Below are 11,571 nucleotides of genomic sequence, written 5' to 3'. Positions count from 1 at the left end.
GGGAAACGAGACCCTGGGAGAGTTCCTCCCTGGGCTGAGAGCCACTGACCAATGGAAAATGATGGTTGAGGTGGCGTGGCTGGCGGTAGGTGGAGTCACCCTGGGACCTGGACGGGGGCCTGGCGGGGTCAACCCCGACAAAGTGGCTTGACACATGGCTATGTGGGCCCTGGGAGGCCGCCTTGGCCTTCGCGGGTGCCTCGGGGCCGGCAGGCTACTTTGTCCCCGTTTCCAGAGCCGCGGTTTCCCGGGCGCGGAAGACGGGGACGGGTAAGTGCCTGCCTGGGAGGGTAACTTGAACACCTGGAATTGTGTTCACCATAATTACATTACACTAATGTGAGGTCACCGTGCACCTACCAGGTGACGGCCTCCGTCCTGACGTCACCGTGGAAGTGTAGGCACCTAGAAGCCAGAGAACAAGATTTCATTGCACAAGAAAAGTCTGATCGAAGCTCAGGGCAGAGCATATCCCATGTGGGCCAGGAGGGCCGCCTTGCCTGGCTTCACAGTCGGAAGGGGCCTCAATTCCGATTTTCATCTTTCCCCAAAGCAGTTTATACTTTCAGACACAGACATACACCACGTGATCTAAACAAGACTGTCATCATACACCTTGAAACTTGCACCCCATTCAGAACCTGCAGAGTACCGTGAATTAATAATGGAGTCATATATTATTCATAGATCCACTCATTTACCCTATGAGTAATCTTGTAATGTCATGTTATAATGTGGAACTCTGAATTTCTCCTACTTGAAAATGACAGTTTTTGAACCTTGTTTTGGCAATTCTTTATTTCTGAGTATCTTGAAGTTTCATAGAATGGAAGCGGCCTATGTTTCTTTCCCTCCAAGAGGCCCTGGCTTAGTGGAGTAGATGGTAAGAGTTTGGGCAGAGTAGAAGCAACAGTTTGGGGTCCAGAGGAAGATGGTCTTGGACATGAGTCCCAGCCCTCCCTCCTTCTCCCTGGGAGACCTAGGAAGGTGGGTGTCGGCTTGTGAGCTACAGTTTTCTTAACGGTAAAATGAAGGTCATAGGCAGTGCCTACCTTTGGGTTGTGGAAAGGGCTAATTTCAGGAGGTAATGCCGGTAATCTGCTTAGCACTGTGCAGGGATTGTGGAGAACTGATTGATAAATTCTTTCAGTGAATATTTATTGAGCTTCCACTTTGAACAATGCACCACATCAGCTACTCTGCAGACGTGGATGTGTCTCACCCACAAAGGGCTTACAACAAAGGGATTGGAGGGGAGGGATGTCAACAGGGGAATTGAGCCTGGGGGTGAGGGGGCAGCAAGGGTTGCCCCTGAGCCCACGAGCAGCGAGCTGGGACCCACAGAGGGAGGTGCCCCACTGTGTAACCCATCCCCACTCACCGCCTCTTGGTGCCTGTTTTCTCATTAGGCCACAGCCTTCCTCGAAGTCACCCAAGATCCCCAAGATTTACACCAAAACAGGAGATAAAGGTAGGGTGGGGAACAGGTGGAAAATGCAAACAGAGATGTGGAAGACTCCATTTTAAAGTTCTTCCAAATCCTTTGCAACCATTAAAAAGTGTGTGACGGATCTCAGAATACGACACCAAGACGTAAGGTGATATGAAAGAGGCCCAAAAATCCACCCAGTGATAAAAGCGAGTTGCAGAACAATCCAAACACTCAGAACCCCTGGGAGGGAGATTGAGTTGTGGGAGAGGGGGATGGGCAGAAGGGCTTTCATTGTTCACTGTACCTACTTTTAGGCCATTATTTTTTCTAACCAGCATGGATCGCTTTGGTGATATAAGTAGCAGGACATATTGTCCTATAGGAAAAAAGGATATATCAGTATAATACCATTTTCTAAAGTTAAAACCACGCAGATCACTAGTGTACATTGTTTCGTGTAGACACAGCAGGTCCTCCAATATCGTTGTGTCATTCAGTGTCATCGATTAGGTTGATGAGATGCAGTGGACCTTAACTCTTGTATGGATTAATTAGCCTATGGTGAAATTGGTTTTGTTATACATCATTTCTGTGGTGTCAAGAACCTATCCACTATGTTAAGTGAGACCTTCCTGTGTACTTACATAGTAAAGGTATAAAACAAAGCACAGGATGTACTTAATGCCAATGAACTGTACCCTTCAAAATGGTTAAAATGGCAAGTTTTATATTATATATATAATATATATATATATATGTTACCACAGTTAAAACCAAGAAAATATGTATAGGAATGACAAAGAAGGTGGTTAGTGTTGATGCCCTCCAGGCAAAGACCTCCAGGGACAATCTGGTCAGAAAAGGTCGGTCAGTTGGCTCATTGCAACCGGAGATGGGGCAGCTCCACACCATGGGAACCGCGGGCAGCTAGGTAAGAGGACCTGGAAAGGGCTTTAGGACTGGGCTTGTGTTCGGTGACTTGGGGAAAGTGCTGGAGCAAGTAGGGCTCTGCTCTGGATTGGGTGATGTCAGAAGCAAGGATAATTCTGTGACTAGGTATCTCAATCCTTTCAGTCTAGAAGGGGAGAGGAGCCAAGAGGGGCCAAGCGGTAACTGATAAAGAAGCGGCCGTCACATTAGCCAGGAGGGGGCGATGTTTGGTCGTCTTGGCAGTTCAGACAGTGTTCCCTGCTCACTCGTGATAGCCGGCGTCCAGTTTTGGTCTCGATCTGTCGTAATCACAGGGTGGCTCATCTGACGGTGTTCTGTTCAACCAGAGAACACGGCAACCTACCCCTGAGTGCCAGGCCGGCCCCTGGCAGTGCCGGAGCCTATCTAGATGTTGCCGGTCCAGCTCCTGGCTGTCGGGAGCGGGTTTTGGGGGAGAAATGTAGGAAATGTGACATGGGTAGAAATACAGAGCCCTTTGGTTTCATGTGAAATATAATTGCAACGTATATGTAACATGCATTTATATGCCTTATTTCTTTAGCAGGATGTTTGATACATGACTGTTAAGTATAAAACACATCAAGAAAGAAGTGCACATGGTGGTTACCCTTGAGTGGTCACCACCCCTGAAAGGGGGTGCACGTGGGCTTCTAGGGTGCTGGTCGAGTTCTCTTCCCTGACACGAGTGCCTGTCACAGAGGTATAGTCAGTTAGCAGCAGTCCATCCACTTGTGCGCTTGTGATCTGAGCACTTTTCTGTGTGTGTGTTATTCTGGAAATAGGAAGTTTTCCAAACAATGCATAGCAGGAAAAAAATGTCCTATTTTAAGGTGGCTAACCTTGTTTTTCACAGGGTTTTCCAGCACCTTCACTGGAGAACGGCGGTCCAAAGATGACCAGGTGTTTGAAGCTTTGGGAACTACAGATGAATTAAGCTCAGCTATTGGGTAAGGCGGATGGGATTGGTCTCGAGGCCGAGATTGAACTGGGCAGCCGTGGATGTAATGATCATGTAGCCTTGAGATTGCATCTGGTCCCCGAGGCTGCCGACCCTTGCCAAGCAAGACAGAGCCTGGGGAGGCAAATTCTTTTTCCTTTTGCCTCATAGGTTTGCCATGGAATTAATTGCAGAAAAGGGCCACCCATTTGCTGAAGAGCTTGAGAAAGTGAGTAACATTGTCTCGCCCCAAGGTGGGATTTTTTTTTTTTATCCCTGAGGCCTGGTGACTGTAACCAGATTTGCCATTCAATTGTCACCTCCTCTCTGTGTCACTGGGACTAGTCACTCTTCCTCCGAGCCTCAGTTTCTCCGTCTGTAAAATGGGGACACGGAGATCCTCCTCCCTCCCGGACAAGAGAGGGCAATGGAAAAAGGCTAGTGCTCTCTGCGCCCCTGGGGACACCTGGGCATGTCTGGAGACACATTTGGTTGTCACAAGTGGAGGCGGACGTTCTGGTGGGTAGAGGCCAGGGACACCGCTAGACATCCTACGGTGCACAGGACAGTCCCCACCACAGAATGACATGGCCCAAATGTCGGTAGCAAGGAGGTTGAGAAAGGCGAGCCCTCTGCCAGGGGGCCTTATGGTCATGAGCATAACCGTTCTGCTCCCCGGCACCGGAGGCTCTGATCCACAGAGAGGAATTCAGAATTGGAGACGGGGATGGTCTCCCTGGAACACCCAGGATATGTCCCAGGTTTCGGCCACATGCTGACCTGCACCTTGAGAAACGGCTCCTGGACGGATGGTCAGCCCTCAGCCCGCGTCAGTCCTCAGCCCTCTGCCCCTCTGGGCCAGGCTGAGCAGACAGGGGGTGGGGGGGGTAGGGAGGGGACTGCGGAAGGATGGGAGGCCTCGACGGCTGGGACCTTCTGTGAATGAGGCACCTCCTGTGTGATGGAGGAGCATTTTCAGCGTCGTGATGGGGAACTGTCCACGCCCCCAGTGGTCATCTCTGCCCGCTGCGAGCATCTCTGAGCTGGGCTGGCCGAGGGAGAGCTGGGCTCTGACGTGATGAGCGCCGCCAGGCTTTCGGCTTCTGTCCTTTGAGTCACAGCTCCAACATCACCGCACCCAGTGCCGCCCCATCCCCTCTGCCTCCAGCTGGGCTGGGCGCCTCTCCCGGGTTTCCACAGCCCCCATGCCTCCCCTCCGACGGCAGACATCACCAGGAGTGTCAAACCGCCTGCTCCCAGCCAGGGCACCTGCGCCTTGTTCCCCTGCGGGCCCAGTCTGTCCCCCACGGGCTGCCGGCTAGCCGGGCCTGCGGGAGATGGCCAGGCAGACGGGATCCCACCTGATCCTCGCAGGAGCCCAGAAAGGGCGACTTGCCCAAGACCCCACAGCCGCAGATCGGCGAAGCGGGGATCCGACCCCCACACCAGGGCCGGCTCTCACCAGTGTCCCCTGGGGTGATCACCGAAGTCGCCAGCCCGTGGCCAATGCTGTTGCTCCCCGCCCACCGAAGCCACAGGCGGCAGGCAGCCCGTGACTCACGCGGGGTCTGCTGATCGGCAGCCCAGGGAGTGTCCAGTCTGCTGCTGCGGGGGGGGGGGGGCATGCTAATCGGCTGCATCCTGCTCCTGGCACACTGTCACAGTGGCCATCTTACCAGAGGTCCCAGAGCTCCGCTCCCCACAGCCCACAGCCCACCACCCAGCTCAAGTGGACCCTGGCCAGGCACAGTCAGATGGGCGTGTGTGGGTCTCGTCGGCACAGGAGCCCGTGCGCCGTCTGCCACACAGGGGCCTGGAGCCCTTTAAGCAGAGCCCAACGGGCCACCTCCATTGTACGCAGCCCCCATCACCCCTCGGAGCACCGGCCTCGCCCAGCCACACTCCCCGCCCCTGAAACACCCCACACGCTTCCATGGACCGTGTTCTCTGTGGCCCTGTCCTTTGTAATTGAGAAGGCACTGTCAGGCACAGTCCCTTGACTCGGCTGTTACAGGTCAGAAAAAGCTGTCACTTTAGAGAAAAGAAAAACAAACGTCCCAGGGCCCAGGCTCCTGGGAGACACGAGGGTCAGGGTGAGAAGCTCCCAGCTGCCCATCACTGGGCCCTTGGCGCTCACTGTCTCTGGAACCCAGCATTACCCAGCTGTCCCCAAGGGAGCCCCCTCTCAGCAGGGCTGGTGTCCAGACAGAGTTCGCTAACTAGCCTTTAGATGCCAGCTAATCAAAGGTTCCGACAGCCCCCAGCAGACCAGCCCCCGCAGGCCTTGCTCAGTCAGGTGGTGCCTTTGCCCAGGGAACCGCCTGGCCTCTACTTGGCCCCCAACACCAAACCTCATTCACGCCCTCTGTTGCCCCCCGCAGATCCAGTGCTCCCTGCAGGACGTCGGCTCCGCCCTGGCGACCCCGCGCTCCTCGGCCAGGGAGGCCCACTTGAGTAATTCTGTCTGGGCCCCTTGTGTGCGCTCAGAGGGCCCCGTGGGGGCTGGGGCGGAGGGCGAGGGCTCTCCCGGGTATCACCTGGGACCCTGGTCGGCTTGTCCCGCAGCCCGAGTGGGAAGGAACCTTTCGAAATAGTGGGAGTGGCTTGGAGGGCACCGGGCAGATGGACCCAGGGGGTGGGCTCTTCAACGATCCTCGGGCTGTGGGCCTCATGGCCATGTCCTACTCCTTGACTCCCCAGAGCACACCGCGTTTGGGATGGGCCGCATCCTGGAGCTGGAGCAGTGGATCGACAGATACTCCAGCCAGCTGCCCCCGCTCACGGCTTTCATTCTGCCTGTAGGTATGGGGCAGCCTCAGCCGGGGGGCGAGGGGGCGGTGTGGGCTGCAGGCCAGTGTCCTGACAGAAACACGTGGGCATTGAATAAGTCCCCCTCTTTAATGTTCTGCAGTGACAGCTCTCCCCCAGGCCCCCCGCAGACCCTCTCTGGCCCCTCCCAGCTCTGTCCACTCTTCGGGGGAGGTGGCCAGTGGCTGGCCCTGGCAGGGCATCCTGCATGCAGATCACTGCCTGCTGGGGCGCAGGGCCAGCTCCCCGCCCGAGGAGCTCCCTGCCGGCAGCGGGCACACCCGCCCGGCCCTCTGCCCCAGCCAACGCTCCCTTCTCCTTTCAGTCAGGAGGCAAGAGCAGCTCCGCGCTGCATTTGTGCCGGGCCGTGTGCCGCCGAGCTGAGAGACGGTAAGGGGCCCGGGGAGAGGGAGCAGGAGCCTGGTCAGAGTGGGAGGAGGGCCGGTGGGGTGACCTCCGTGCCACCCAGACACCCATCAGCAGACCTCCTGGCTCCTTCACGGTGCCGGGTGGACGCCAGGCCAGACCACGTCCCTGCCCTGAGAGCCCTGCCCTGTGGAGAGCAGGCGAGGATCTGTGACCAGACAAATGACACTCGAGGTAACTGCACGCCCAGACCAGAGCTTGCAGAGAAACAAGCAGTTATAGGGGACAGCGGTCCTCGTGGGTTTAGTTGGTCATTGTAGCACTCACGTGGAATGACATTCCGAAGGGCACTCAGGGAACATTCCCTCCTGCGCCCCAGCTGCCCCATTCCTGGGGGGGTGACCTTAGGGGGGCAGTCTGAGCTGAACAGAAATGACTGCCGGGCCCACGCTGCGGTAGGGGCTGTGCAGGAGGCCGCAGGGTGCAGGGTGACCCAGCCCGGGCACAGGGAGGGTCTCTCTCAGTCGTGCTGTGGGAGCCAAGAGGGGAAGGGCCAGTGGGGGAGCCAGAGAGTTCAGGGCAAGAGGACAGGGAGGCCAGAGGCAGTAGTCTGCACTGAAAGCATGGGGAGGCGGCCAGGTGTCTGAACCAGAGTGAGGGCACGGGGTTCAGGGGACCAGCGGCTGAGCTGAGGCTGGGCCAGGCAGGGCCTCAGAGGCCCACAGGGGCCCATCCGTACCCTGGGGGCAGCAGGAGGCCACTGGTGGGTCTTATTTAGGCCATGCGGTGACATGAAGGGACCTTGCTGGGTAAAGAAGGGCCCGGGGGACCCACGTGGCTGTGGGGGGTGCCAGTGGAAGCTCTGAACAGGCGAGCCACCTGCCACCCCAACCCCTCAACTCAGAGCCCGGGAGAGGAGGGACCCCCAGAGCTACTGGCAGCCTTTTCAGTGAAACCAAAGGTTATTACAAAACCTCACTGACCCCACCCCTAGACCAGCCGCCACTCAGCCTCCCAGAGAAATGGAAGTAAAACCTTACTGTGAGACCACAGTCAGGGCCGTGCCAGACACCAATAGTCATTCTTTCACTAGTTCCCCATGATGATCCTGGGAGAGGGGTGGTGGCAGCCCCCACTTTACAGGGGCCAGGAAACTGGGGCTCAGAGAGGTGACATTAGGGCTCGTGTCCCCTGAGTGGTTCGTGGCAGGAGTGTGGAGTGGGGCCCAGGTGTGTCTGGGCCAAACCCAAGCTCTGTGCACGGCCCTCCACCACGAAGCTTCCATCCCCACGGAAGGCTCTTGGGCCCACACTGCTCCGAAAGGGATCCTGGGGAACAGAAAGAGCTTTGGCTTCCAAAGGAGAAAGCGGTCATTTGTACAAAGCCCCACCTCAGCCATACTTACAGTAGCAAACAACTGGAGACGACCCAAAGCCCCAATGTGGGGAATGGCTGAGCGGAGGAGGGGTCCCCAGTCCACCAAGCAGGAGACGTGCACGTGGAACACCACCAGGCGAAAAGCCCCCTGGGCAGGGGACACAAACCTCAGTTTGGGGACAGCGTCTCCCAGCAAGGGTTACGCAGTGGACGTGATGTGCACGAAGGGCCTGCCCCATCGTAGGCGCCCGGCAGGCAGCGGTGCGCCATCCAGAACGTCCACGTAGACGGGCAAGGACAGCAGGTCCAGCTGCAGCGGCTGCAATGGGCTGGCTTGGGACGCAGCCCCAGGTCCTACAGTGCGCTGACCCCGCGTGATGCTGTGTGTCCTCGCTTTCCAGGGTGGTGCCTCTGGTCCAGATGGGTGAGACAGATGCAAACGTGGCCAAGTTCTTAAACAGGTACTTGGGTGGAATTTGGAGATGACTCTCTCCCCGAAAAACAGGACGCACTATGGGGAGTGACAGCAATGGAATGGTGTTACTTCTATTTCATTTCATTGCGTTTCATTCATTTCATTTCCCTGAGGACCCTCTCACAGCCAGTCCCCTCCTCACAAGGCCCCCGGGCAGTGCTAGCTGAGAGGGGACAGCCAGGCACAGTGAGTTCAGGACCACCCAGGCTCAGGGCCCCGGCACAGGACCCGGTACACTGGCCAGCCCCAGTGGGGGGGCCCTGCAGGCCCTCACTTGGCCTGCACAGCCGGGGCCGCAGCTGGCCCAAGGCCTGCCCCACTGGGTGCCGCTCCAGCCTGGGTTCGTGCAGTGTTAGCACGGGCAGGGCCAGCACCCAGGGCAGGCCAAGGGCTGGGGACTCCTGGGAGCTGGCCTGGGTGTCCAGAAAGTGGCCTCACAGCTAGGATCTGGGCCCTTATTGTGGCCACTCCTCCCACAGGGACATGGGCTGTACTGTGATGGGTCCAGACCCACTCCTTTCCACTTGTGAGGGGGTAGGCCTCAGCGGGGCGAGGCACGTGGCATTCCTGGTCACAGCAGTGACTCCGTTGGGGAGCCCTCGTCACTGGAAAGGGCCCCGGACCAAGGCAGGTCTGCCCCAGCACCGACTGGAGTGTGTGGGCTCTGGGCTTCATGCAGGAAAGGTTTTCCAGGTGATTTAGAGGGTGCATTTATTAAAGCTGGGGTCAGGGAAACAAAGAAAGGCTTAAGACAGAGGGGGCATGATCACAGCAGGGAGCGAGGCTAGGCAGAGGCGCGTGGACTTGGGAAAGGGCGGCATGGTGACAGGGGAGCCTCGCTGGGCGGCGTGGATGCAGGAAATGAGTCGCAGAGGCCAAAGAGAGCCCCTGGAGAGAGGTGCCGGGGGTGAGCCCGGGAGGAGCTGCCGCCGCCTGCTGCTCCCCTGGTTGCAAGTGCTGGGGGGCCCCTTCCAGCGTAGGAGAGGGAAAGCGAAAGTACACGCCTGAGGAAGGGGCTGGCAGCCTTTGTCTTAAGGGATTTTATCCGTTTTCTAAAAGCAGGTGTTTTAGGGGAGGTCCCAGGGGAGGGTCTCGACAGAGTATTCAACAGCTGTCCAGGTGTGGCCTTCTACATGCTGGTGTGCCCACACGGGTGCATTGTACTGGGGAGTTTTGCATCCTTCTCCGGTCAGCTTTGCTCGTGTCTTGGATTTGTCAGGTTCTAACTGGGCTTTTTAGTGACTCGTTCCCCTGACTCCGTCCGCTCTGGGGTTTGGCCAGCGCTCATGGCACCCACCAGCCCTCTATTATCTGTCCCCGTGACCGGGGTGGGTTGGGCCGCTGGCTCCGGCTGGGGAAGGAGGGGAGCTGTCAACCACCTGCTCCTCAGTGTCCTGGGTTTGGGAAGATAAGGTCCTGCCGTTCATTAGCAGGTGGTCAATTGTGCGGTCTTGTATGTTCATTTACTTTTTTCCTGGCCTGGTTTAAGTATTTGTTTCAGTTTTCCTCATTCCACTGGCCAAGGAATTTTCCTAGCCTCTTCCTCTCCTGCCTCCCCAATAGCCCTGTAGTGTTCTGAGGGCTGGGTCAGTCCATTCCCCCTGCAAAGAAGGTGTCGGTGAGGGTGTAAGAAACAGACACCTCGGGGCTGGCGGGTGTGGGGAGGGGAGGACTGGCCAGGGTGGGGAAGGTTCCTGCAGGATCCGCTGGAGCTGGCCTGGGGGTAGGAGTGGGGCAGGGGGAGATAGAGGAGGCAGTGCTCGGTGCCCTGCAAGAAAACAAGGAGAAGCGCAGGAGGCTCAGAGGTGGGGGCTGCTGCACTCACTGAAAGCACTCTCAAGGGGTCTCCTCTTGTAGTTTTCTCCACCCCGACTCCTGTGCTGAGGCCCCGTCCCCGGGGGTTCAAAGAAAGAAGAGGGAGAGGGACGAGGCTCCGGCCACTAGAGCACTCCGGGCCAGTGCTTCTCAGCCGGGGCACCTGGCAGTGTCTGGGGTCACGTTTGGTCGAGACAGCTGGGTGGGGGCCGGGGATGCTGCCCAGTGTCCCACAGCGCCCAGGACAGCCCCCTCCCCCCACCACAGAGTCATTTGGAAAGTCAGTCGCTCAGAGGCTGAGAACCCTGCTCTAGACACCTCCACTCGGAGCAGGCCCTCAGACCAGCAGCGCCCGCATCCCCTGGCACGGGTTCGACCGGCAGAGTCCCAGGCCCGGCCTGGCTGCCCCGAGGCGGGGCCTGCAGGTCGCCAGCATCCCCTGGACCTGTGCGCACGCTCCAGTTTGGGAGGCACAGGTCCTGGTCACTGGGAGGTGCAGAAAGCAGCCCAGGAAGTGGTCCAAAGTCACCAGCCCCGTGAGGTTGGGCGGGGGCAGTGGCCTTGTCCTGTAGGAGCCCCCCAGCCCTGGCGCCAGAGCCGGGCACCCGGTGCTCACGGAAGCCGGCCCTGAGTGCCATCCATCAAGTCCAAGTCGGCCGATACTCATGTCCCACCCGATGCTCTCGGGGGCCGTGATTTATATTTCCTCCTCGAAGGCTAATAGGGGGAGGACCCAGTTAGCATTGATTGCTGCTTTCGGATCATTCCACCTGCTTCTCTCTGCCCCTGCAGGCTCAGCGACTATCTCTTCACCTTAGCCAGATACGCAGCCATGAAGGAGGGGAACCGAGAAAAAATATACAAGAAAAACGACCCGTCGGACTGAATCTGAGGCACTTGGAAATAATGGAAAGAGGGAGCCTTGTAAACCCTTCCGGGGTGGCTCTCGGGAAAAGGGGGGTTTGCCCTTTGTGTCCTGGCTCCGGAGGCTGGTCTTTTGTCCAAACTCAGCCGCCTTTCAGACCCCTGCCACCTCCCTCCAGGAGCTGGGGCTGCTGGAGAACCTGCACCCCCACCCCCAGGCTCTCCTTGGTGTTAGAGGCGGTGGGATTGACGTCAGTATTGCAGGAAAGAGAGGTGAAGTGATTGCTGTAATGAGAAGCAGCTGCCCCGACAAAGAATAAAAGTGGGGAAGGTTTGTACTGAGTGTGTGTGAGAGACAGTGTGTGTGCGGGGGAGAGGCTCTTCCACCGCCAGCTCGGCTTGTCCCAGGATTTGGAGCGGGACCCGAGGCCCTTGGAAATATAATTGTGACTCACCTGTGCCAAAGGGTCTTCAGATGTCACACTTATAAAGGGGAAGACAGACGGGATTTGGGAGCTGAGCCACCCGTCACCACCTAAGTGTGGG

The 11,571-nt window shown here is 57.7% G+C and overlaps 1 protein-coding gene across 1 annotated transcript; it reads left to right on the top strand.

Annotated features, from left to right (window-relative positions):
• Window positions 1-114: 114 nt before the first annotated feature.
• MMAB (metabolism of cobalamin associated B) lies at window positions 115-11,367 on the top strand. Its single transcript, XM_045846345.1, has 9 exons — window positions 115-270; window positions 1,410-1,471; window positions 3,237-3,330; window positions 3,492-3,549; window positions 5,702-5,774; window positions 6,021-6,118; window positions 6,454-6,518; window positions 8,273-8,332; window positions 10,954-11,367. Exons 1-9 carry the CDS (start codon window positions 155-157, stop codon window positions 11,045-11,047), a joined length of 720 nt encoding a protein of 239 aa, XP_045702301.1. The 5' UTR covers window positions 115-154; the 3' UTR covers window positions 11,048-11,367.
• Window positions 11,368-11,571: the final 204 nt, after the last annotated feature.

This window comes from Phyllostomus hastatus, unplaced genomic scaffold (genome assembly GCF_019186645.2).
Source record: "Phyllostomus hastatus isolate PE091 unplaced genomic scaffold, TTU_PhHast_1.1 phas_contig_1162, whole genome shotgun sequence".
In the NCBI taxonomy this organism is placed as follows: Eukaryota; Metazoa; Chordata; class Mammalia; order Chiroptera; family Phyllostomidae; genus Phyllostomus; species Phyllostomus hastatus.
The sequence above is the reverse complement of the archived record's forward strand: the minus strand, read 5'-3'. Positions and strand labels throughout refer to the sequence as shown.